The 22,251-nt window shown below is 36.3% G+C and overlaps 3 protein-coding genes across 5 annotated transcripts; 2 read left to right on the forward strand and 1 right to left on the reverse strand.

Moving 5' to 3' along the window:
* Positions 1 to 478: 478 nt before the first annotated feature.
* LOC129372623 (DNA damage-regulated autophagy modulator protein 2-like) lies at positions 479 to 6,531 on the forward strand. 3 transcript variants are annotated; one of them, XM_055050026.1, is made up of 9 exons: positions 479 to 494; positions 615 to 658; positions 2,108 to 2,261; positions 2,386 to 2,453; positions 2,564 to 2,703; positions 2,798 to 2,975; positions 4,159 to 4,241; positions 4,845 to 4,937; positions 5,828 to 6,531. In XM_055050026.1, the coding sequence occupies exons 3-9, from the start codon at positions 2,131 to 2,133 to the stop codon at positions 5,945 to 5,947; spliced, it is 813 nt and encodes a 270-aa protein (XP_054906001.1). In that variant the 5' UTR covers positions 479 to 494; positions 615 to 658; positions 2,108 to 2,130; the 3' UTR covers positions 5,948 to 6,531. The 3 variants fall into 3 exon arrangements, with proteins under 3 accessions (XP_054906001.1, XP_054906000.1, XP_054906002.1); XM_055050025.1 differs by lacking the exon at positions 479 to 494 and having other exon boundaries at positions 503 to 658; XM_055050027.1 differs by lacking the exon at positions 479 to 494 and having other exon boundaries at positions 503 to 634.
* A 656-nt stretch (positions 6,532 to 7,187) lies between these two features.
* cunh6orf89 (chromosome unknown C6orf89 homolog) lies at positions 7,188 to 13,108 on the reverse strand. Its single transcript, XM_055050435.1, has 8 exons — positions 12,966 to 13,108; positions 11,395 to 11,663; positions 11,131 to 11,296; positions 10,725 to 10,873; positions 10,180 to 10,331; positions 9,241 to 9,376; positions 8,961 to 9,084; positions 7,188 to 8,819 (listed from the first exon to the last, which is right to left on the reverse strand). The coding sequence occupies exons 2-8, from the start codon at positions 11,581 to 11,583 to the stop codon at positions 8,737 to 8,739; spliced, it is 999 nt and encodes a 332-aa protein (XP_054906410.1). The 5' UTR covers positions 11,584 to 11,663; positions 12,966 to 13,108; the 3' UTR covers positions 7,188 to 8,736.
* A 2,575-nt stretch (positions 13,109 to 15,683) lies between these two features.
* Positions 15,684 to 22,046, forward strand: nfs1 (NFS1 cysteine desulfurase). Its single transcript, XM_055050436.1, has 13 exons — positions 15,684 to 16,039; positions 16,881 to 16,957; positions 17,403 to 17,519; positions 17,834 to 17,917; positions 18,247 to 18,399; positions 19,193 to 19,286; positions 19,401 to 19,535; positions 19,717 to 19,874; positions 19,942 to 20,047; positions 20,252 to 20,333; positions 20,423 to 20,506; positions 20,823 to 20,912; positions 21,019 to 22,046. The coding sequence occupies exons 1-13, from the start codon at positions 15,934 to 15,936 to the stop codon at positions 21,080 to 21,082; spliced, it is 1,350 nt and encodes a 449-aa protein (XP_054906411.1). The 5' UTR covers positions 15,684 to 15,933; the 3' UTR covers positions 21,083 to 22,046.
* The last annotated feature ends 205 nt before the right edge of the window (positions 22,047 to 22,251 follow it).

Here is a 22,251-nt window from a genome sequence, read left to right on the forward strand (position 1 = left end):
TATCTATCTATCTATCTATCTATCTATCTATCTATCTATCTATCTATCTATCTATCTATCTATCTATCTATCTATGGAGATGGCTTCATATTTAGATCTATATATAGAGATATATAGCTCTCTATATATAAAGACCTATAAGATATATGTATAGATAGATAGATAGATAGATAGATAGATAGATAGATAGATAGATAGATAGATAGATAGATAGATAGATAGATAGATAGATAGATAGATAGATAGATAGATAGATAGATAGATAGATAGATAGATAGATAGATAGATAGATAGATAGATAGATAGATAGATAGATAGATAGATAGATAGATAGATAGATAGATAGATAGATAGATAGATAGATAGATTTTTAACTAAGCTGCAGCACTGCCTGACAGACAGAGCACAGGACAAGAAAAAAAAATCCACTTGAATATTTAAGTGCGCATGCGTAACTCACCAAAGGAGGAAGCAGGCGGCGGACGTTGCGTGAGGTATTTTCAAAGCTTGAACAGACGCTTTTCGTTTGAAGGAGTAGCCTATAATTAAAAGCTGAAGACAGTCTGAACCCCTATTTTGTTTTCAAGAGAGTCTTTTCCTGGTTGCTGTTGCAGGGCTGGAAGACTGGAATAACGTGAGCTTCATTATTTTTACTGAGGTGATACCGAATACAGGAACTTTTCTCTACAATTATGTGACATTTAAGAATGTTGACTAACAAAAAAAAAATCTACTGTGCATATTATGTAATTGACTTAAAAATATTAACATATGATACACAGTAAATGTTGTAACATAATGTACAGTCTTTTGTTAGAATTTAATGAAAGCACAACAAAACTAATCTTATTTCGCAGCAGGAAGTTTCGAATAGTTTACAAATATCCGCATTTTGTGCTAGTTTGCTTGTTAAAGTGATCAGTTGGTTTAATGTGCTTTCTCTCAATTTCCTTCAGAGTATATCTGTATTTTGTACGGCTTTATTTACAATGTTTAAGTCCATGCGTTTATAGTCTCGTTTTATGACACTTTAATAGAAAAAGTTTCTTTTTTGTGAGAACGGGGAAGTGAAACCTGACACTTCACTGCATGTTGCCCTTCGAGTTCAACTAATTTCTGCTACAGTCTCAAATAAAAGAAAAAACTTACCTTGTGACTGGAAGTCAGGTGATTTGTTTTTAATGGGGTCAAAACAACACTTTGATACATAGAAAGACGTTTAGTTTTGCTTCCACTCTGGAGTTTTGGTTGATCAGATCAGTTGAAAGCTAATATCAACTGTGATTTATTGTATTCATCTTTAAGCCCCAATGGGGACATTTTAACCCCAAACTCTTTATAATTTCAAAGAAAAAAAAGTAGGAGCCAGGAGCTTTAAATTCTTGAGAAAAGCATGACATTTCCACTATCTGATCAGACATCTGATCAGATCAGACATCTCTCTCACATTACCTGGAAAACTAAAACAAATTGTGTACATAAAGAAGGAATTTGACTTTCTCACTCACACAACATACAGCGAATAGATATAAATATATACATTTTAGAAAAAATAGCATGAAGGACAAATGCTACAATGTGTACATATTGATGTATGTACTGCCATTGTGTTGTTAGAAAAAGCACAAAAAAAAGAAAAGCAGAGTGTGTTAGTGCAAATGTGCTTGTTTTGTTTCACAGCAGAGTGGTGAAAGTGGTCATTTAGTTTGTTAGAGCCTGGGGGTAAAAACTGTTTCTGTGGCAGCTGGTTTTTTGACACAGACACAACAAGTTCCCAAGAATGAGGGAAATCAAGATTTAAACTGTTTTTAAATTAGACTAAGATTCTCCCTGTTTGTTTGTTTGTTTTGTTTGCTGTTTTTTCATAATAGGATTTGCTAATCGAAACTGTGTTTTAAAGAATGCATAATTGCAGTAAAATAAACCCACCAAGAGCCATATTTTATTACAGATCCTACACTCTCCATCTTCTTATTGATTGGAAATGGTGATAAATATTTGTGCTTTCCCCTCGGACAGTGACACCCTGGGCAGTGAGCCATAACAGTCATGTAAAAAAAAACAACCCCAATGATGGTATTATTGACTTGTGTTTCTCACAACACAGTGTGAAGAAGCTGTGAGGACACCATGTGGTGGTTCCAGCAGGGTCTTTGCCTCCTGCCTGCTGCTCTGGTTGTTTGGACGGTGGCATCCTTTGTCTTCGCCTACATCACAGCAGTGGTGCTGAGACATGTGGACCCTCTGGTGCCTTACATCAGGTCAGAACTGGGAGAATGTCTTGGGTCTTCATATCCAATATGTTGGGTTTTATGACAGAAAACAAAAAAGTCAAAGTGATTTAAAATAATGTTTGTTTGATTTTTTTTTTTTTTTTTCTGGCAGCGACACAGGAACATTGGCACCGGAGAGGTGTGTGTTCGGGATCATGATGGATATTTCAGCTTTTTTAGGTAAAACTATGTGGATCTTCACACTCATTCTTTATTGTCAAAGGGACCTACACAACTGTAGACTTATTTTTTTTAACCCTACTCCCTCTCTGTGTTAATGCCGTTTGCAGGCATTGCCACGGTGTATGTGCGATACAAGCAGGTCGAGGCTCTTCTCGATGATGAGGTTAAACTCCAAAGACTGAACTGCTTTGGGCTAGTCCTCGGCTGGATGAGCTCCTTCGGGATGTGCGTGGTGGCCAACTTCCAGGTGAATTTTGCTGTTCTGGAATCAGTTTCAGTTCTTTTAATATCTGAAATATTGACTGGGTCAGCTAAAAATGTATGCATCCCTCTCTGAGCAGAAGACAGCCTTTTTCTCCATGCACCTGGTGGGGGCAGTCTTGACATTTGGTGTCGGAGCGATCTACATCCTGGTTCAGACGCTGCTGTCGCATTACATGCAGCCTCACATCCACAGCAAGACCACGTTTGTGGTTCGCCTCACCATCCTGGTCTGGACCCTGGGCAGCATCATCAGCAGTATCCTTAAATTCCCTCTGCTAGCTCTGAAGCACATTTGTAGCAATCACATGAAAGAAGAAATATGCCAATTTTTCACTGGATGACAAAAATTTCTGTGGCCTTAATGAGATATCTGTGACATGGTTTAGTTGGAATCCATGAAGATTCCAGAACAAAAACCTGTTGTGTAGTTTCTCTTTGAAGTTGATTCTTTCGCAACTCAATTTAGGGACCCAAAAATCAAGCTTTTACTGTCCTTATTAGCTTTTTGTTTCAATTGCAAGAGTAGTGTGAAGTTATTATCACACTTTTAGACAAAATAATATGGAAGTTATGTGTGAAACTGACCAACATTAATAAAACATGAAGCCCAAGATGTAATTTTGGAGTAATTGACTATACTTGCAAGATCAATTAAACACAATTTGATTATCAGTCTGCTGACATCTGTCAATTGCATCCTCTCTATCCTTGCATCAAACCTGCTGGCCCATTGCTCAGGAGTTTAATTTCTCTTTTACGTTAACTTTCAGGACCGTTGTTCACTTATGCTATTCATGGTGCATTCAGGGGTAGTAGAAATTGGTAATCTGAAATTTTGCCTCCTTTCCAATGTACAAAAACAAGGGATGCACCAACGAGCCATTTCTTGTCTGATAGTTTTTTCTGATTTTTCTTCAGTGATTCAAATTTGTTATAGATACTAAAACACATAAAAATAAAATTAATCTGGTGCAGGCGTTTTTATAGGGATTGTAACTTTAAATTAAACGACAAATGAAAGTTAAGATTATCTCAATTCATGCATCAAACCCCAAAAAAGTCCATGAAAGTACACATTTAGGTTTGATGTATTTTTAGACTAAAAAACTGGGAATTTTTCAATTAATGAATTTTGATGCATTTAATAAATACGTAAAAACAAACTGATTTCCCACTATTTGACCTTCCAATCACCAACCAGTTTTGCTCAATGGGAAACTGACTGATTAAAGAAGCAACAGATGTTTTACCTGAATATCTGATTTGCTCATTTCAAGTTGCTTGATTTTTTTTTTTATTTATTATTAATTTTTAATATTATTACTATTTTTTTTTTTGTATGTTGTTTTTAACTTTCTTGTACAAGCACTTTGAATTGTCTTTGGCTGAAAGGTGCCATATAAATAAAGTTGTTGTGCCTTCCTTAACAGTCGGTCAGTGTTTGTATCATCAGTCATCATGTACAGCATTCTGTCAGGAGTGGATGTACCCCGTAAGCTACACTGGATCCCAGGAGAACCGGTCAGTTAGTATCAAAATTATTTGTATTTATTATATTTTTCACATCCATGCAGTTCAGATTATGGCACTGAATCTAATGTGATTATTTATAGATACTAATCAGTCTCTCCAGTTTTTTGTCGCTCTGCAATCATGAAAATCACACAAAATCAGCAGAACCCTGGATTTGTTTTAAACCAAAATTTTAAATTTATTGCAAAATTTCTACAAAAATGATTAAAAAGATTTGTTTGAAGTGACTACTAACTCCCACCTGCAGGTGGCAGGATTTCTTACTTGTACTACCTTCTACCTCAATCTTACTTGATATCAGTAGAGTAACAAAAAGCTACATTTACCATCATACATCAGTACAAATATCGCACAATACCTTGCAGATATTTCTGAAGTAGCGCAACAAAATGAGTGATTATGATTGCAAAAACAATCAGGAAATACTGGAGGGACTGACAAATGTTTAAATACAAACGGATAATAAACCTGCGGCTTAAACCAGAGCAAGAATATTAATGGAACAAAGATTAATGTGTTCCATTCCAGATAAAATGGAACACAAAATTACATAGATTTTGTTGCATTAATGTTTGTGTTGTTATCTTTTAGGGCTACGTGCCGCATCTTGTCAGCACGGTGTCTGAGTGGTTCCTGGCCTTTTCCTTCATCAGCTTCTTCCTCACTTACATCAGAGATTTTCAGGTAGTTGTTCCTGCTGTTTTACATCACAGTGCTGAATATGTGAAGTTATTTCAACAGAATTACATCTGATTGTTGCAGAAACTCCAGTTCAGTTTACACCTGCTGTTAAACTATTTTTAAACTCTGTGTCAACATTCAGGAAAAACCTGAGAAGAATATTGCATTCAAAAGTATCTATTTTTTCCAATAGCACTAATCCTGCTCTTCGTTAACTCAAAGCAAAATCATAAAATACACTTTTCAATACAGACGCATCCTGTATTGATTACATTATATATTTGATTAACTTGATTACAGAAAGAAAATTTGAATATAAAATCAAATCAGTTTTATTTTAACAAAGAATAGTACTTTATAAAGAACCAATACTAAACTCACTCAATAACAAATTTTAATGAGATTTTTGTACTGTTTTATATACATGTATTAAACAAACATTTTTTCTTTTTTAAAAAAAAATAAAAACAAATAATCTAATTATTAGGAATTGGAGACCCTCTGTGGGGAGATTTTATCTGTGGACTAACCTCATGTAAATCTGAACTGTTCTGCTTCCTACTGGGTGTTGGGAGAATGACACTCATGTGAACCTCTGGTTTTATAAAAAAATACAATAAAAAAAAAAGCTTGTGGACACACAACACTTGCTACTGTCGCCTGATGTGTCATAAGACATGATGACAATTAAAAAGAATGATGCATAATTGTGAAAACAAATTTTACATTGCAATTCTATGTTTGCAGTGAAACATAAAGAAGCTGAAAGTAGAAGAAAAAACTCATTGTGCCGAATGTTTTATATATCAAGTTGTTCAGCTGGGACAAGCAGCTTGATAAAATACAGCGTTTTATAAGCTGAACATTTCTTCTTTTTTTATTATTTTCTCCAGAAAATAAACCTGCGAGCAATACCAGTTTTGCAGAGCAGCCATCTGTACGACGGGATTGTTCCACCTTCTCGTCAGAACAGACCGTCCGAAACTTCTCCGCTGCTGGCAGGAACAACGTGACCCAACATGCAGCTGCAGCCGAGTCTGCTTCATATTTGCTTTGCTTGTTCTTAGCAAATGTTTGAGACTTTTAAGGGGTCGGGGCACCATGATGTCTCCACTGTCTTATTGTACTGTACATAGTCAGATACTGAGATTCGGAAGCGATCTGACTCAAAGGTTTTCTCACCTGCTGTAATCTGCAGAGGCCAGCGCTAAGTTTGAGCTGCTCACGCCATAAGAAGGTCTTTGTACAGTTTTTCATAAGAGTTCTCCTAATGGGTGTAATAACTAAAACCTGTGGAACCAAACAAGCAAAATGCTTTTATTTGTGCTTTACTAAACTGACAATCACAATGCAGATATTTATTCAGTTGCACTATTCTCAACATATCTGTACTGCGATGCAAAGCAGTGCTTTCCTAACGGATTATTTACTGTTTTAAATAAATAGTATCAAGCTGTGAAGTCATTTCACTATAATTATTAAATATTGTCTTAGACCCTGTTGTAAGCCATAACTGGCCTGGCAAAACTGTATCAAAAGCTTATTCATGGGTTTCTTACATTTTTAACTAATATATATAAATTCTTTCTAATCTTTATTGTGTGTGTGTGTGTGTGTTTTTTCTGGTTATCTGAGCTTGGACTTTATTAATTTAGGGGTTAATGGTGTTATAAAATTTACATACCAGCTGTCAGTGAGTATGAATAAATGTTTTATTTCCACTGTAATATCAGTGGGATATGACTCCTTTTTATGATATGTTTTGCACTGGTTTATTTGCGCCTATGGTAAAGATGTGTAATAAGTCATCAAATTATTTAATATTTATTGTAGTAGCAATGAAAACTGTTGAAACTTTCAAAATTTTATTTGAGTGCACATATTCAATACAAGAAATTTTAAGACAATAAGTTGTGATACAATTATCATCTCCAATTAATTTATTTCAACACCTTCTGCACAATAGTCTGTACTGTATATGCATGCTTGTACAGGTAGCATGCATTATAGTTAACCTCAGTCTGACAGGGTTATGCTGCAAAGCTAAAATAACAGTGCAAATCACTTCAACTTTGAGGTTGAAGTGATTTAAAAAAAAAAAGTTCATTCATTTGCTCTACAAATTAGAACAACTTTGATATCTGAAATATTACACTTTATAGAGTTAAATGAGATGTTTTGATGGACTATGAACATAATTAAGTTTGTAGCTCTTAACCTGTAAACCTCGGTGTCAGGTTAAAAACAACTTGGTTGATATAAACATTTTAATTTGCACTGCCATCAAATCATTTATGCACACCATTTAGAGTAATGCAATAGGTTATAAATAAATGGATAACACACAATGGAAACAAGTAAAATATGTTAAGACTCCAGAACTAAAATCATGCCATACAAAAGAAAGCTGAACATCCTTTTTATTTTGTCATAAAACGATGACATTTCTAATGCAGTTTAAATATTTGTTTCTGCTGTGGTCATTTTCTGTTTTAAAATGCAGAATTTTTGTTTGACAGACAGATCTAAACTTAATTATGAACCTTACATAAAATATTTCCTCCCCTCACACCAAAACTCAGCAACAATAATCAAATATATATTACAGTATATTTCTTTTAAAGTCACAACATCCAATAACCACCCTGAATCTGGAATAGCAGCTTTGTAAAACACATGAAAATAAAATGCTCCCCTCTTTAAACTGTGTGGTAACTTAGTGAAACATGTTGCCATAACTGCCTCCATTCAAAAGGGGATCAGAAGAGTGTTTTCCAGAATAAGACATAAACTTACCGTTTACACTCGAAGTAAGAACCAGAGCAGTGGGGCTCTTTGCCATCTTTACTGAAGTTAATTTTACATTTAAAGCTCTATCTTAATTACACTCAATAAAATAAAATTGCAGTTATTTGCATGTAACCTGCCAGCATAATCTAAAAAAATTATCTAAAAGAATAGAAAATACCTTGGAACATATGCATATGTATTTTGTGAGCAGATTATGCTCATGGAGGGTTGTATCTGAAGAACAGTATGGAACAAAAAATATAATTCATTTTTATTCAGGCAGAAACATTGCTTCACAATCAGAAAAATAGGTTGTTGGAGCTTAACTGGCAGCTAATTTTTTTTACACAATATTGCAAATTATTAGGACCAAATTAATCACCCCGATAAATTCTAGCTGTAATTATCACAAGATGAGCTTCTCTGATTTTAGAGTCTGTATAATAATGGTCAGTCTACACATTAAAAAACATTTTCCAGTGGTGGCATAGAAAAAAACCCCCAACAACCTCATGTACTCTTTCTTAATTTCACTTAATTTTATTCTTCACTAAGTGCATCTGAATGCAACAAAAATTGTTTCAAGTCACTGAACAGAATGCAGATGGTGGCAGTGATTCCCAGGACTGGGACCAGTGTTATTACCTTTTTAATCAGTGACACACCCAGTAATTTTAGAGATTTTTTTTAATTGCTAGAAATCAGCTAGAAGCTGTGGCACAAGCACAGATGAATTTTCAACAGTTCAGCTAAAGAATAAGTCTCCTTATTCCTCTGACCTTCACTATTAAGAAAATCTTGCAAGAGCTTAGTTTTTCTCCCCCACATGATCTCCTTGTGTGCAGTTAGTTTCAGGTCTCATATCAGACCAAAAAGTTGCTATAAACAAAATATTGTGGGTGTTATAAGGCAAAAATGGGCAGAGAACGGGCACACAGAGGCCAACAAGCTCCTAACATTCAAAGGTGCATCATGTGTCACACCCAAGTCCTGAACTCTGCCCATCTGAAGGCTAAAAGGTCGTGCCATCACAAATGATGTTCTGGCCACGTCCGGGGAACAGCTCCATCTGCCAGTACCGGGGATCCGCATACACTGCAGAAGAAGACAACAATCAAGACAGAGATTGGGTCAGAATGAGAAGAAATCAATAGAGGGACTGATCCAACAGCTACAGAATTTAATCGAACACTTAATATTTTAATAGTTTAAATGTGTGTCTGCAGCAGAAGTTACCCATGTCTCCAGGTGACAGCCAAAGATTGAAGGAGCTGCAGTGTTTCTGGCATCGCTGAACAGGCACAACTCGCACTGCTGGCAGCCCCTCCCCCACCACCAGCCAACCCAGCAGCCTGACCCCCTGAAACATCAGCAGCAGCTAACAATGACATCTCAGGGAGAGAGTCTAAGGCATGCATATTTTCTGCATCTGTAACCATCACCCTAATATTTTCCCTTCAGTATCTGAAATTATTTTTTAGTTTTTCACTCAAATTCTGGGGCAATCTTCACTTGCCTTGCTTTGAGAGTTTGTGCTATGGATGACCAGGCATCGCTGGAGGATGGTCCCAGCGCTGTCCAGCAGGGGGCAGAGCTCAGCCTTTGGGAAGAGCCATCTCAACACTTTTTCCCTGGCTCCAGAACTGAACCTCCTGTAGGTACAAGGACATTCCATTTGATCAAAAATGACGTATTGATCATATGCATACTTTTCTAATATTCTCTAGAATATGTCCTGGCAGTCAGGACAGATTCCTGACAATGAGATCACACATTAATAAATTCTATATTTAATAGTAATACATTTATACTTTAAAAAGTTAAATAAATGAACGTCAAATTTAAACTATGAGCAACATCTCAAGTTTTCAACTTTAAGAAAAGCCATGACACATCAGCAGACGTACAAACACACAGACTGACAAACCCAGTGAGGAACATGCTGATCAGAGACGCAGCTGAGATCCTGATGGTAACTATGAAGAAGCTGAACAGATAAGCTGTCGATATGAAAACTATTAGCTATCTACTTCATAAATCAGGCATTTATGGAGATAAAACAAGAAGAAAGGCATTTTTGAAACAAGTGAACTCTCAATTACCATTTGGAAGAAGATGCTCTGATCAGATGAGACCAAAATAAGACCTTCTGACTAACATGTAAGATGGTAGAAAGCATATAACACTGAGCACACTATTCCAGTTTTATATGGAATAGTGATGGGGACAGTCATGTTTTAGGAGAGGCCTTTCTTCAGCAGGAATAAGAAAACTCTAGAGTTAATCGGAAGATGGATGGAGTCAATATTACATCATTCATGAACGTATTGGTTCTGATGATTGAACCATTGGCGGTAGTGAAAGCACAGACTGGTGCTGAGATTCAGCTTTCAGCGAGACAATGAAACAATTTAATCAAAGCATATCCATGTGCTCAGATGGCACAGATTCACACCAGAGCAGGGTGAAGTTGGCCGGTCCCTGAGGGAGGCCCAGGTTGTCGCTATGGAGACCACTGTCCTCCTCTAGCAGAATTGACATGGAGCCTGAATGGGCCGAGTAGAGCGCCTCCAGCTGCTGCCGCTGGATACTGAGAGACTCGCCGCCCTGCAGACAACAGTGTTGATAAAAATAAATTTAAAAAATGTACAAAAAAGAAAAAAAAATGCCTGATGAATGTGTTTTATTGCTGCAGTTTTTATTTAATTTATATGTGATCAATGTGCGTTTTTGAAAATGAGTTTTAAAACAATCTCATCCACTTCACTCTTGAAAACACAATTCAAATGTGCCAGTTTGTGTCAAACTGTAATGACCACAAGTTGTGACCAGTGCTGTGTTTATATTAAATTTAGCAGACCCTTTTTATCAGAAAAAAAAATCTAAAAATTATGCAGAAAACTGGGAAAAAAATACTTCCAAACAAATTTAAAGTAGGCTCTAAAACCACCAAATAGCCCAAGGCAACAATGGCTACTCTTGATCAAATGGAGCTGTGACCTTCAGCAGGACCAGCTGAGGTCCCCGTCGCAGAGTCACAGTTCCCCTGAGGCTTTCTGGGACTTCCAGCACGGAGGAGATTTCCGCGCATCCTGAACAGTTAACCAGACTCTGCCGGAGAGAACCAGCACTCCACCACTCATGAAAACCTGCCACACACACAAACAAAATGAAAATCTGAGTTTGAGACGTTAGAAACCTCCCGGACCGCCAGGTCACTTTAGTCGCTTCAGGAAGTAATATTTTCAACTCCAGTTGATTCCTTAAACTGGATTACACTTAATACAGTAGAAAGACTCCTAAATTTATAAAATTGTCCACCAAGATGCAGAATCTATTTGTCCCAAGTTAAGATCCGATTGTTACAAGCCTTCTGGAAGTTTGCATTTTGTACAAAGCTTCCCACCTTGCAGGTTGTACTTCTTGGCAATAGGAAGGGAAAGCAGGCGGATATGGCTAAGGGGGGACGACCGGTTGCAACATCCCAGATTTACCAGTCCCAACTGGGAGGAGCTCTGCGGGTAGGTGAAGGCCAGCACCACCACCAGCAGGAAGCCCACAGCCACCAGAAACTGCACAAAAACAAAAGATGTTAAAATATTGAGAAACCATTCATTCTACCGTACAGTCAGACATTACAAGAATGTTACGCTATCCACAGGTTTTTCACCTTAATGGTGGCTCTTAGAATGGGGAATTGTGGAGGCTCTCTTCTTGGCTCATTGGTCTCCAGGACCTGCTTAATGAATCTCTCAATTTCTCTCTCTGACATGCCATAGCGGTAACCCGATTGGCGGAGGATGTCGATGCTCTCAGACAGTTTGTCATAGATACACGGCTCGCTTGTTGTTGTCCCCATAGTGACCGCACTATGGGTTTGTTGTCAAACACGTCAGTTTTCAGCTGGTGCAGAGAACCAGGATCATGGCGTCACCTCACCTGTTAAGAAACCAAAGGTTGTGACCACCTTCTCTAAACTATACATTATCGTTGGTCTCAATTGGCTTATAATCCCTCTGTCAGTGGTTATTATTATTATCAATACTAATTTTTTTGTTTTGTTTGGTTTTTTAAACTAACATTTCAGACAATCAGTCAAACAAATTTTAACATCAGGCAGAGGAAACCTTATAACTTGTCTGATTCTTACCTAATACTGTATCTGGACATTGCCTGGTCCATAATATTGGTACATATAATGAAAACACTCACACACTGTTGTTTTGCACACTGCCACTTTACTAAACTGGGTTTTTAAACATCTTGAAGGTAACAAAAAATCATGCCAAGTTGTTATTTGTAGACTTTTCATCAACTTTTAACACAATACAGCCCCATATTTTGATTGATAAACTTCTTAATAACTTTCATCTGGATTTTAATGTGGTGGGCTGGATTCTTAATTTTTTAACATCCAGAACACAGAAAGTCAGAGTCAATGGATGCAAGTCCAGAGGGATGTCCCTGTCTACCAGGTCACTTCAAAGGCTGCGTCGTTTCCCCTCTTTACATTTTGTACACGGATGATTGTCGGCATAACAATATGATGATGAACATGCCCATGACCCTGTGGTCGATGAATTTGTTGACCGGTGTGATAAAGCTTTTCTTTTATTAAATGTACAGAAAACAAAGGACATGTGCATTGATTTTAGACAGAAACCCCATAACACAAATCAAACAGTAATTAAAGGTCAGACAGGAGAAAAAACTGAGAAAACTTTGCACTTGATTTGGTGTTTGTGGCTTCTGTCAGTCAATGATGACGTACTCTGCTCTGCTTTTTCTATTATGTATTGATTGGTATTTCATGTCCTTTCGATATGCTTTGTCTTTTATTTTTTAATCTTTGATACCTTGTCTTTTAATTCTTTATTTTTTTCTGTAACATTACTTGCCCATTTGGGATACAAGCAAATCTGAATCATTGTTGCGCAAAAAAAAAACGCAAACAGTCTGAAGAGATGTCAGAACAGCTTTATCTTCTCATTTAGTAAAACAGGAACCTGTCAACAAAAATTACATAGCAAATATACAAACCGATGCAATCACGATGGCCCAGTGCTCACCAAAGCAGTTAATCACAGATAATATTTAAAAAGGGCTTGTTGTGTGATTAAATAATTCAGAACAATAGAAATAGAAATCTGTAGCCGAAATAATCTGACAGGTTAGCTTCTCTGATAGCAACATCAGCTTCTCACTTCAGCAGACACAATTTCCCGAAAATAAAATCCTCACCTTAAGGTGATATCCACCGTTGTAGTAAGAACATTCCCATTTCTTTAACCGTTGCTATGGATATTTATATTTTTAAGTAAAATAAACTACAGGTCGTCAGTTAGACTTTAGACATGGCTGCATTCTGAACGACAGTGAAGTTCGCTTCCGATTTGTAACTTCCGGCACAGCAGCTGAGTAAGAAGCATTTCACAGCATCTGGTATCAGCTATGGTTTAAAATCTGGATTAAATCTTTAACATTGAATACGGACAGCTTAATACACAATTCGTGTTTTATAGATCTCTGTTGATTATGTAAAAATTAAAAATAAAAAGGTGAGTTTCGGTACTTTAAATCAGTTATCAAAGTGGGGTCAGAACCAACGTGAGGACTTGATGTTCTCTTAAAACCCCAAAGAGTTCTCCAAAGGAAATAAATAAAATACCAATGGTACATCTTTAGCATGCCAAAAATTTTAGAAGAAACAAAAAACTCAGCACATACAAGCTGATAAAATCTTCACTTGGTAATAATGTGTAATTAAATATTATTTCCATTTGTAGCAAAATGTGATGCTCTATGTAACCTATATTTTGAAAAAAATCTTAATATGGACAAAAGGATCATTAGAACATCTTAATTCTCAATCAAAATTGGATGGAGTGACATGTTATGTTGTGCATGTGTTAAAAATGAAATGGAATAATGTATAATTTGCTTTCAAATACAAATGCATTTATTTCAGAAAATATAATCATAAACACATATGGGGCAGTACAAATTACTGTCATTTGAAGAAGAAAAACGAACTAAAAGAAAAGGCCTTATGTAATGAAACTAAATTCTATTTTTTATCGAAACCCCACTTAAAAAATAAAGAAGTCAAAATAATCCAATATGTATTAAAATAAAGCTTCTATGTAGTTTGATAAAGTTTCGTAAACGTTTCCTTTTAGCCAATCCAGCAAAATATACAAATCCTTAATCCCGCCCAAAACGGAACCAAAACAATTCCCCTCAGCCAATCAGAGCACGGACAATAAACGGAAGTCCCAACTCCCCCTTCCGTTGATTTTGCAACTGTTTTACAGTAAAGTCAAGCTGTAAACAATTACGACGTAGTTGAACGGCAGAGATGTGGAAGCAGAAAATTAAATGATACTTACCTTTCTTCACAAAATGAAGCGAAAAGAAACCTTAGTCCGTATGAATTGTAACGACTATCATTCAATAATGGTATTTTATATGTTTTCCAAAGTAAACTTATAATGAATGATCAAGATTTATTGAAGACTGTAGGTCCTGAGGGAACTCAAGAAGTACAAACTTCCACAGGACTGGCTGGTCATACATTATTACGTCCTGTGCTTTCCCTTCATCCTGGACTTTTACAGGTCTACAGTCAGGAAGGAGGCAGTTAAAACCCCTGCATCCTGGACACAAACTAGATTGTTCTTCCCTGGTTTAAAAAAAGTTACACATTTTCTGTTCCATAACAAAAAAATGAACATGTGGAGAAGCAGCACAGTGCTTCTCCACATAACAAAATATATATTAAAGGAAATATGTTTACAATCAACTCACCTTTTGACTCTTTGGAAGGGCTGTCATTATGAAACAATGTTTTCTGTTGCTCTGTGAAAACAAACTGTGCAATCAACTCTAACTGCTGTACAGCACTAGGCCGAAAATAAAAAAAATAAAAAAGTTAAAGCGTACAACTCTAATCAGAATTCAAAATTACTGGCAAAATAAAACACATTTGAATTTGCTGTAATAAAAACATCTCATGGTTGTTTACAGTTAGCCTTAGCAAGTGTTTATTTTATTTTATTCTATAAACTTTAAATGTAATTGGAATAAAAATTCCTTTGTGGTTTTACATAAAAGCAGTAAGATGATGTTATACAGTAAATATTATTTTAAATGTTTACATATAAAGAGTACTAAATGTTTGTGTGTATTATATTACTCACGAATATCACATGTGTGAATCTTATAATGTCCAAAGATTGTTCTCAGCATTTGTATTTATCAGTTTCGCTTAGTACCTAGACTGAAAAATAAAACGTTTGCTGCCTCAGATGGACACTGGATTATTGCAACATGATTTGTCATCTTGATAAAAAATAAAATAAAAAAACTAGCAGGATGACAATAATCTTTAACTATCCTACAACACAGCTCCAGAAGTGCATAATAATATTAACCAGCAAACTCCTTACTTCTACTAGGCATTAGTAATAAATTTCCAGTATCACTTTAAATGTGAAATCCTGTTGTGCAAGAGGTTTAGAACAACAGAGAACCAGTGTTTACTGTAATAAGGGGCTGCTAAATGCTGCTTATAGGAATTCCATACAAGACACTTAAAGAAGATGAGCAGCTTTTGTGCAAATGTTTAAGGACCATTGTACGTTGACATGTTCAAATATTTTTGACATAAATATAACCTTATTCTCTACATTTACTTTCTTTAACAATGTATTTCAGTTGTATAATTTATTGTGCAACCAAAGTTATGTAATGTTTTGCCCTATAATGTCTATATAATGTCTATATAGATACATTATTAGATTGTAATTATCCTTAAACAGAAAATAAATGTCACAACTGTATTTATATATTTAGTCAAAATGTCATTGAGTTATCTAAAAGAAACTTTTATTATTATAGTTTTTTTTTATTGTCATTGTCTTTTGTTTTGAAAGTCCACTCCGGAAGCTAACGTTGACATGTCGCTTTGACATTGCCCGTTCTACTGCAACCTGTATGTCACTCTCTTACCTGTATGTAACAGAGACCAACGGATAAGAACAGAACTTTACTCGTGTGCAACATTTTTGAAGACTTTTTATCTTCAGCTTTCTCTAACAGGAGCCTTGTTTTCTGATCAAGCTCACGTCATTATATTTTCGGTGTTCAAGTGAGTGTTGGCGTGGACGAAGGTCGACAGAGCTTTAACTGAAAACAGTCTACCGAGCCGATGCTTTCCCCGGGCAGGACCATCTCCTCCCGGCTGCTGAGGCCGGCCTCGTGCCTTCCCTTTCGTCTGTCTTCTGAGCGGACAGCCGTTAGCTCCATCCAAAAAGGTAACAACAACCAATCTAACCTACTTATTTAATTTGAAGTAGCTAGCATTAAGCTAATCCCAAAGTGACGCAGTTTATTAGGGGGTACAGGAAACTTTATAATACCTGTGATCTAATTAAATATAATTTCACTGTGTCAGAAAAATCACATAGCTATTTGATTTCATTGCTGTTCTTGCTGTAACATGTGTGTAAATGTGTTTGAAAGGCCAACTTATAAAACGAATTGTGTTTATGGGCATCAGTTTTCATAACACTAATGCTTTTAAGTAGTTCTAAAATGGTGTTTTGGATTGTACTTCCATACACGTTTGGTTTACAACCAGGGTATATTTTGCACATATTGACTAAGTCAATCTAATGATAATTATTAGCTTTTGTATAAAGTTCAATTAGTGCACTAGTTGGTTTGTTGATTTAAAAACTTATTTTCCCAACTGAAAGAAATGTATGTTAGCTATTATACTGCTAACTTGTAGTTCTTATTTCTGAAAATAAGTAAAATTTAAAACAACAAAAAATGGCACTTTGTCTTCCCTAATTTTATAAATATAGTTGAATCGATGATGTAGCCAGGCAGGATTCCAGGCTAATTCTTTCATCAGCCAATCTACCATTGTTGTTTTCAGAGTAGCTTTATATTTTGAAATGTCTGACAGTTACCTGATTTTGGGTCAATCATTTCATCAGCTTGAATAGATCAGAAAATATGACACATAGCTAGACTACATTCAGTAAGAACCTTTTGTGATGAAATTATCTTGAGCTTGCATAATGTCCTGATTGTCTTGGACTTTTTTGTAGTGAGTTTAAAATGTGTGAATTGTGTTTTTCACTGTAGAGCTGATCAAGAAACATGAACTGGAGAAAGATGAGCTGCGGCCCCTCTACATGGACTTCCAGGCTACTACTCCTATGGTATCTGTTTCCTGTCAATTATTCTACAAGTCATAATGAATTGTTTTGCCTTGTATTTGCATTTATAATTTAGTTCTGTATTTTGAAGTTCAATAGTCATGACTTCTGTTCATGTGGCAACAGCTTCAAAGTGCTAATGAACAAAGTGGCTCTTGAAAAAAAATCAGCTTCTCCAGCTAATATATTTTACTGTAGGTTGCGTAAGGTTTTCTTTGTGTGACCTTAATTTCCTAAACGTCTTCTTTGTAGTGGATTTATCTGATCATGTGGAAATCCTGTCCTTTTTTACTAGGAACAAATTCTCTGTTTTATCATTTGAAAGAGACTTATGCTTCTATTAAAACCTCTGATTAAGATAATTTTTGAATCAGGCTCAGCACACCGTGCAGCTTCCTAAACTAATAGATTATGTGTGTGTTTAACAAGTTATTTTTGGTATATTTAGGATCCTCGAGTCCTGGACGCCATGTTGCCATTCCAGGTGAATTACTATGGAAACCCTCACTCCAGGACACATGCCTATGGTTGGGAGAGTGAGACTGCCATGGAGACTGCCAGGAAGGTATCAAGACTCTCACTCAGGGCAGGGAGAAAGTAGGAAAAAACTTGTAGTATGCAAATACTTTAATAAGAGCTCCCCTATCTTAGATTAAAGGTGATCAGGTGTTCTCAGTGGTAGGATCTTGAATGAATTGCACCCTGGGAAAAAAACTCTCCTTTTGCCTTCCCACTTCTGCCCCACACATAGTCACACAGCCTACTAAAGCTGTTCTGCAAAGAACTACATTTTTAATTATGCAACCAATCAAAAACAATTAAGAAGTAAACAAAAAATTATATATACAAATATATATTTGTGTGTTTTTTCATGAGCAGCAGGTGGCCGATCTTATTGGAGCCGATCCCAGAGAAATCATCTTCACCAGTGGAGCCACAGAATCCAACAACATGGCCATCAAGGTCTCGTCTTTTCACTTTATTATTTTTACACACACAGACAACCTGAACTCACTTCTGACATCTAGTTTTGTTTTAAAGTAAGAAAAAGTTTTTTTTTATTTTATTTTATAATGAAAATAATTGCTGCACATTATTTTAGCACATACTCTGTTGTGTTCTCTTATGTTTGCAAAATGCTTGAATAGTATGGAAATAATTGATTAATAAGTCCAACTTAAACATGATGAGGTCAAATTAAAGCACACAAAAACCAAGCAAAAATTAAAAAAACATAAAAATTAAGACACAGGACCTCACTCGGTGTTGATCTTTTGTATTTCTCCCTACAGGGCGTGGCCAGGTTCTACCAGGCCAAGAAGCGACATGTGATCACAACACAGACTGAACATAAATGTGTTCTGGACTCATGTCGGATTCTGGAGGCTGAAGGATTTGAGGTCTCCTACCTGCCTGTCCAGAGTAATGGACTTCTGGACCTGCAGGTACACTACAACAGTGTTCACCCTCACAATGTCTGAGGTGGCTCTTAAATGTACATACCCATATTAAATGCCAATGTTTAGTGTTGGTCAAATATGAGTCTTTGAGAAGACTGTTTAAAACTTTTGACATATTATATGAAATATATCCTGTGCAATTGAACTGATAGGAAAACACAGTCCAAAATAGATAAAAGGAAAAGACTAAAACTTCCCAAGTTGACTCTGAAGAAGAGTTAGCTACTAGGAATTTCCAACTGTTTTCCTACAAATAGCAACACATACAAATGAAAATACATACTCAGGGCAGAGAGAAAGTAGGAAACAACTTTGTGTTTGAAGTTTTTTTTTCTTACGTACTAGCCAGTTTTGGTCCAATAAAAATGAAGACATTTTCAGAGAAAAATTAGCAAAACTTTAGAACTAAATCTGACCATCTTTGTCAAAAGCTGAAGATAATAAATGTTCTCACACTCTGATAGATCTGGAGAATATTTAGAAGTCAAGAGGTAAGACTCTGTCAGACTGCTCCAATAAAGATTGAACACTAAAAATCAATCAGATTTTTAGGTGTATAAACTTATACAGCTGGGTAAATTCACTTTTTTTTAGTTTTCTAACAGATCTGTTTGTTTAAGTTGACTTTTATATCAAATTCATGTCACAGTATATGTTTAAAAAGTATTTAAATGATTTTTCATAGTGTCACGTTTTTACATCACAAGAATTTCCGTTCGGGCATTTGTGGAATTCTTGATAGTAAATCTAACTATGAAACCTGTGTGTGTCATTGCAGTTGCTGGAGTCCTCCATCCGTCCAGAAACCTCACTGGTGTCCGTGATGACCGTCAACAATGAAATTGGAGTCAAGCAGCCCATCAAGGAAATCGGTAGATGTGGCAGCATATAATAAATGCTTGTTACCACAAAGTAAATCAGCCAACTGTCATTGCTTGGCTAATGTTATTGGTCTGATCAAGGTTTACTCTTCGTCCTGTTTCCAGGTCAGATTTGCCGGTCCAGGGGAGTCTTCTTGCACACTGATGCTGCGCAGGCTGTTGGAAAGATTCCTATCAGTGTCACTGACTGGAAGGTCGATTTGATGTCCATTAGTGGTCACAAGATCTACGGACCCAAAGGTTAGCATAATTAGCATTAGTTGGTTAAGATAATAATGTACACAGCCTACTTCCATGTCATACCTGTAACAAACCCATTTGTACCCAAATACTTAAACCACTGCATATCTGTTTACTTCTCTTTATTATGGGTTTTGATGAATTATGAGAGAGTAAATTGGTAACGTGTGTTTTTTTGGAGGCGTGGGCGCTTTATATGTGCGACGCCGACCTCGAGTTCGTTTGGAGCCGCTGCAGAATGGGGGCGGCCAGGAGAGAGGTCTTCGCTCTGGGACGGTACCCACTCCGCTGGCTGTCGGGCTGGGAGCCGCCTGCAGCATATCTCAGAAGGAGATGGAGGTAAAATCAAGAAGAAAAACCAAGTGACCAGACTTGATGATTACCTAATATTTGTTTATGTATTTAGTATGATCATCATAGAGTGTCCATGCTGGCTAACCGTCTGGTCCAGAAAATCATGTCTGAGATTCCTGACGTCATCATGAATGGAGACCCAGAGCAGCGTTACCCTGGTAATTGTTTTGCTATCCTCACTCTTCCCTTCTTTCATTCTTGTTATCTAGTTAGTCTTTTTTTCTAAACTTAAAACCAACGTTAAAGTTTTGCTCTTAAATTTGACCTAAAAGCCTCCGTTCAGTAAGTTTGGAAGAGGAGCATAAAAGACATAAAAGACTTAAAGCTTGTTTATTAAAAAACCTGAATGTGTGTGTTTACAGGCTGCATTAATCTTTCATTTGCCTATGTGGAAGGAGAAAGTCTGTTGATGGCGCTGAAGGATGTTGCTTTGTCATCTGGAAGGTCAGACTGCAACCTTTAACAAACATGAGTTTAAAACTGTATAATGTTGTTACTGTTTTTTAATGAGAAGAGTGTTTGTGTGAGTGCAGTGCATGTACATCAGCTTCTCTGGAGCCATCATACGTCCTCAGAGCCATTGGAGCAGATGAAGACCTTGCTCACTCTTCCATCAGGTATAAATACTAGACAAAGGAGATCTCTATTTTTTTGACTATGGGACCTCAATATTTTAATTTTATTTGGGTTATAAGAGTCCTGATAAATCCAGTCCTGTTCAGATCCTGGTGTATAGAATCAATTAGTATAGTCCAGTCATATAAACAGACCCAAACTTCGATGTAGATATCTAAATAAAACTGTATATGATGAGACTGGATTGGACTGAATTGCTTCTGTATATTTACAGATAAATTGCACTGGTTAATCTTGTGGGAAGACTTGAAATGAAACTCTATATGCATAAGATCAAATTAAATGTCTTTGCTGCAGGTTTGGTATTGGCAGGTTCACCACTGAACAAGAAGTCGATTACACAGCAAATAAATGCATCCAGCACGTCCGCAGACTCAGAGAGATGAGGTGACCAACTCTTACTTTTCATCTCATCGTAATATGTTACAATAGAAGGTAACATATTTTGAAATAATTCTGCCTTCCCTAACCTTCCTCTGTCTCCTCTTTTCAGTCCTCTCTGGGAGATGGTTCAGGAAGGCATCGACCTGAAGAGCATCAAGTGGACGCAGCACTAGACCCCACCCACTGCTTGCTGATAACAATTACGGTTCCCAAGAAATTCTCGGGATGGTCCAGCTATTTTTTCCTCTAAGCAAACACGCACAAACTTCCTGTCCGACTTGAAGTCTGTTTGTAACTGTAGCTCTTCGTTTTTGTATAAGTTCCTAAAGTTTGTCTCTTAGGAGACATTAAGCAACAACACTGCTTTCTCTGACAGTTGTATTCTACAAGGAGGCTTCCACAAAATGTGCAACTTTACAGCTTGATAGCTGAATCCTACAAATCATGATAGGGGATAGAACAATAGAGTACAATGGACAGAATATGTAGTTTGTGCCATTTTTGAGTAAGATGCAAGGAGAGGAAAAATATATTACATCATTTAAAAAGAAAAATCTGGCAAGTTATACCAGCTGTTCTTATTTATATTAATGTACAGTGAACACGCATCTACTAACATTTTATATGCAATATATAGATGTCAGTATGTATCAGTTTGAGTTGCATGGATTTAATATCTTGATATCAAAGCCTGGTTAAAAGCTTTTCAAGGTAAAATGCAACTTACTAATCCAACTTTGATCTTGTTAAAATACAAATTGCTATAAAAAGGAATAGTGTTGATGTAATATTAAAACCCCCCAAAAACATCTGCCTTCATCTTTGAGAAGTTTCACTGACCCTGTGGATGAAACATGCCCACCACAAGACGCCGCCTCCTGTCAAGGTGATGGGTTAATGAGGCTGCCCTTGATCAAATCGAAAAGTGATGAAAAGAAATTAATTTTTGTAAATGTTGATTTCAGATATATCTGAAAGCAGGTATTTGTATTGGAGTGTTTGCACTCTTTGATTTAACTGCTTTTGTTTGTGTTTGTTTTTGATAAAGTAAGTGTTACATGAAAATGGCATATGGATAGGAAATGGTCAACTTCATGGGCAAAAAATCATACAATGTGAATCTAAACACAAGTGTCAGTTTGTCTCATCTCTTTTTTATGATCCTCTGAAGGATTATTCAGTTTTCCTATCAAATAAGCAGGCTGAACCTTCATCATTGGTTGTCATTTAAAATATCCCCTTCATTAGTTAGAGTGGAACATTCTTAAAACTGCAGTTCTTAATAACTCAACAACTGTGATGAAATAACTTCATACAGTTTATAATTAAATGATTCAAAAGA

Source organism: Poeciliopsis prolifica, unplaced genomic scaffold, assembly GCF_027474105.1.
Source record: "Poeciliopsis prolifica strain line A6 unplaced genomic scaffold, Auburn_PproV2 SCAFFOLD030, whole genome shotgun sequence".
Taxonomy (NCBI): Eukaryota; Metazoa; Chordata; class Actinopteri; order Cyprinodontiformes; family Poeciliidae; genus Poeciliopsis; species Poeciliopsis prolifica.

What these genes read in the sequence shown, in the direction of transcription:
- nfs1 (XM_055050436.1), top strand. Translation starts at nt 15,934, where the DNA reads ATGCTTTCCCCGGGCAGGACCATCTCCTCCCGGCTGCTGAGGCCGGCC. An exon ending in ATGGACTTCTGGACCTGCAG is followed by an intron (nt 18,400 to 19,192) that starts GTACACTACAAC and finishes GTGTCATTGCAG; the next exon opens with TTGCTGGAGTCCTCCATCCG. An exon ending in GCAGCCCATCAAGGAAATCG is followed by an intron (nt 19,287 to 19,400) that starts GTAGATGTGGCA and finishes TCCTGTTTCCAG; the next exon opens with GTCAGATTTGCCGGTCCAGG.
- LOC129372623 (XM_055050026.1), top strand. Translation starts at nt 2,131, where the DNA reads ATGTGGTGGTTCCAGCAGGGTCTTTGCCTCCTGCCTGCTGCTCTGGTT. An exon ending in CCTGGGCAGCATCATCAGCA is followed by an intron (nt 2,976 to 4,158) that starts GTATCCTTAAAT and finishes ACAGTCGGTCAG; the next exon opens with TGTTTGTATCATCAGTCATC. An exon ending in ACTGGATCCCAGGAGAACCG is followed by an intron (nt 4,242 to 4,844) that starts GTCAGTTAGTAT and finishes GTTATCTTTTAG; the next exon opens with GGCTACGTGCCGCATCTTGT.
- cunh6orf89 (XM_055050435.1), bottom strand. Translation starts at nt 11,583, where the DNA reads ATGGGGACAACAACAAGCGAGCCGTGTATCTATGACAAACTGTCTGAG. An exon ending in TTCTAAGAGCCACCATTAAG is followed by an intron (nt 11,297 to 11,394) that starts GTGAAAAACCTG and finishes GTTTTTGTGCAG; the next exon opens with TTTCTGGTGGCTGTGGGCTT. An exon ending in CTCAGCTGGTCCTGCTGAAG is followed by an intron (nt 10,332 to 10,724) that starts GTCACAGCTCCA and finishes TGTTGTCTGCAG; the next exon opens with GGCGGCGAGTCTCTCAGTAT.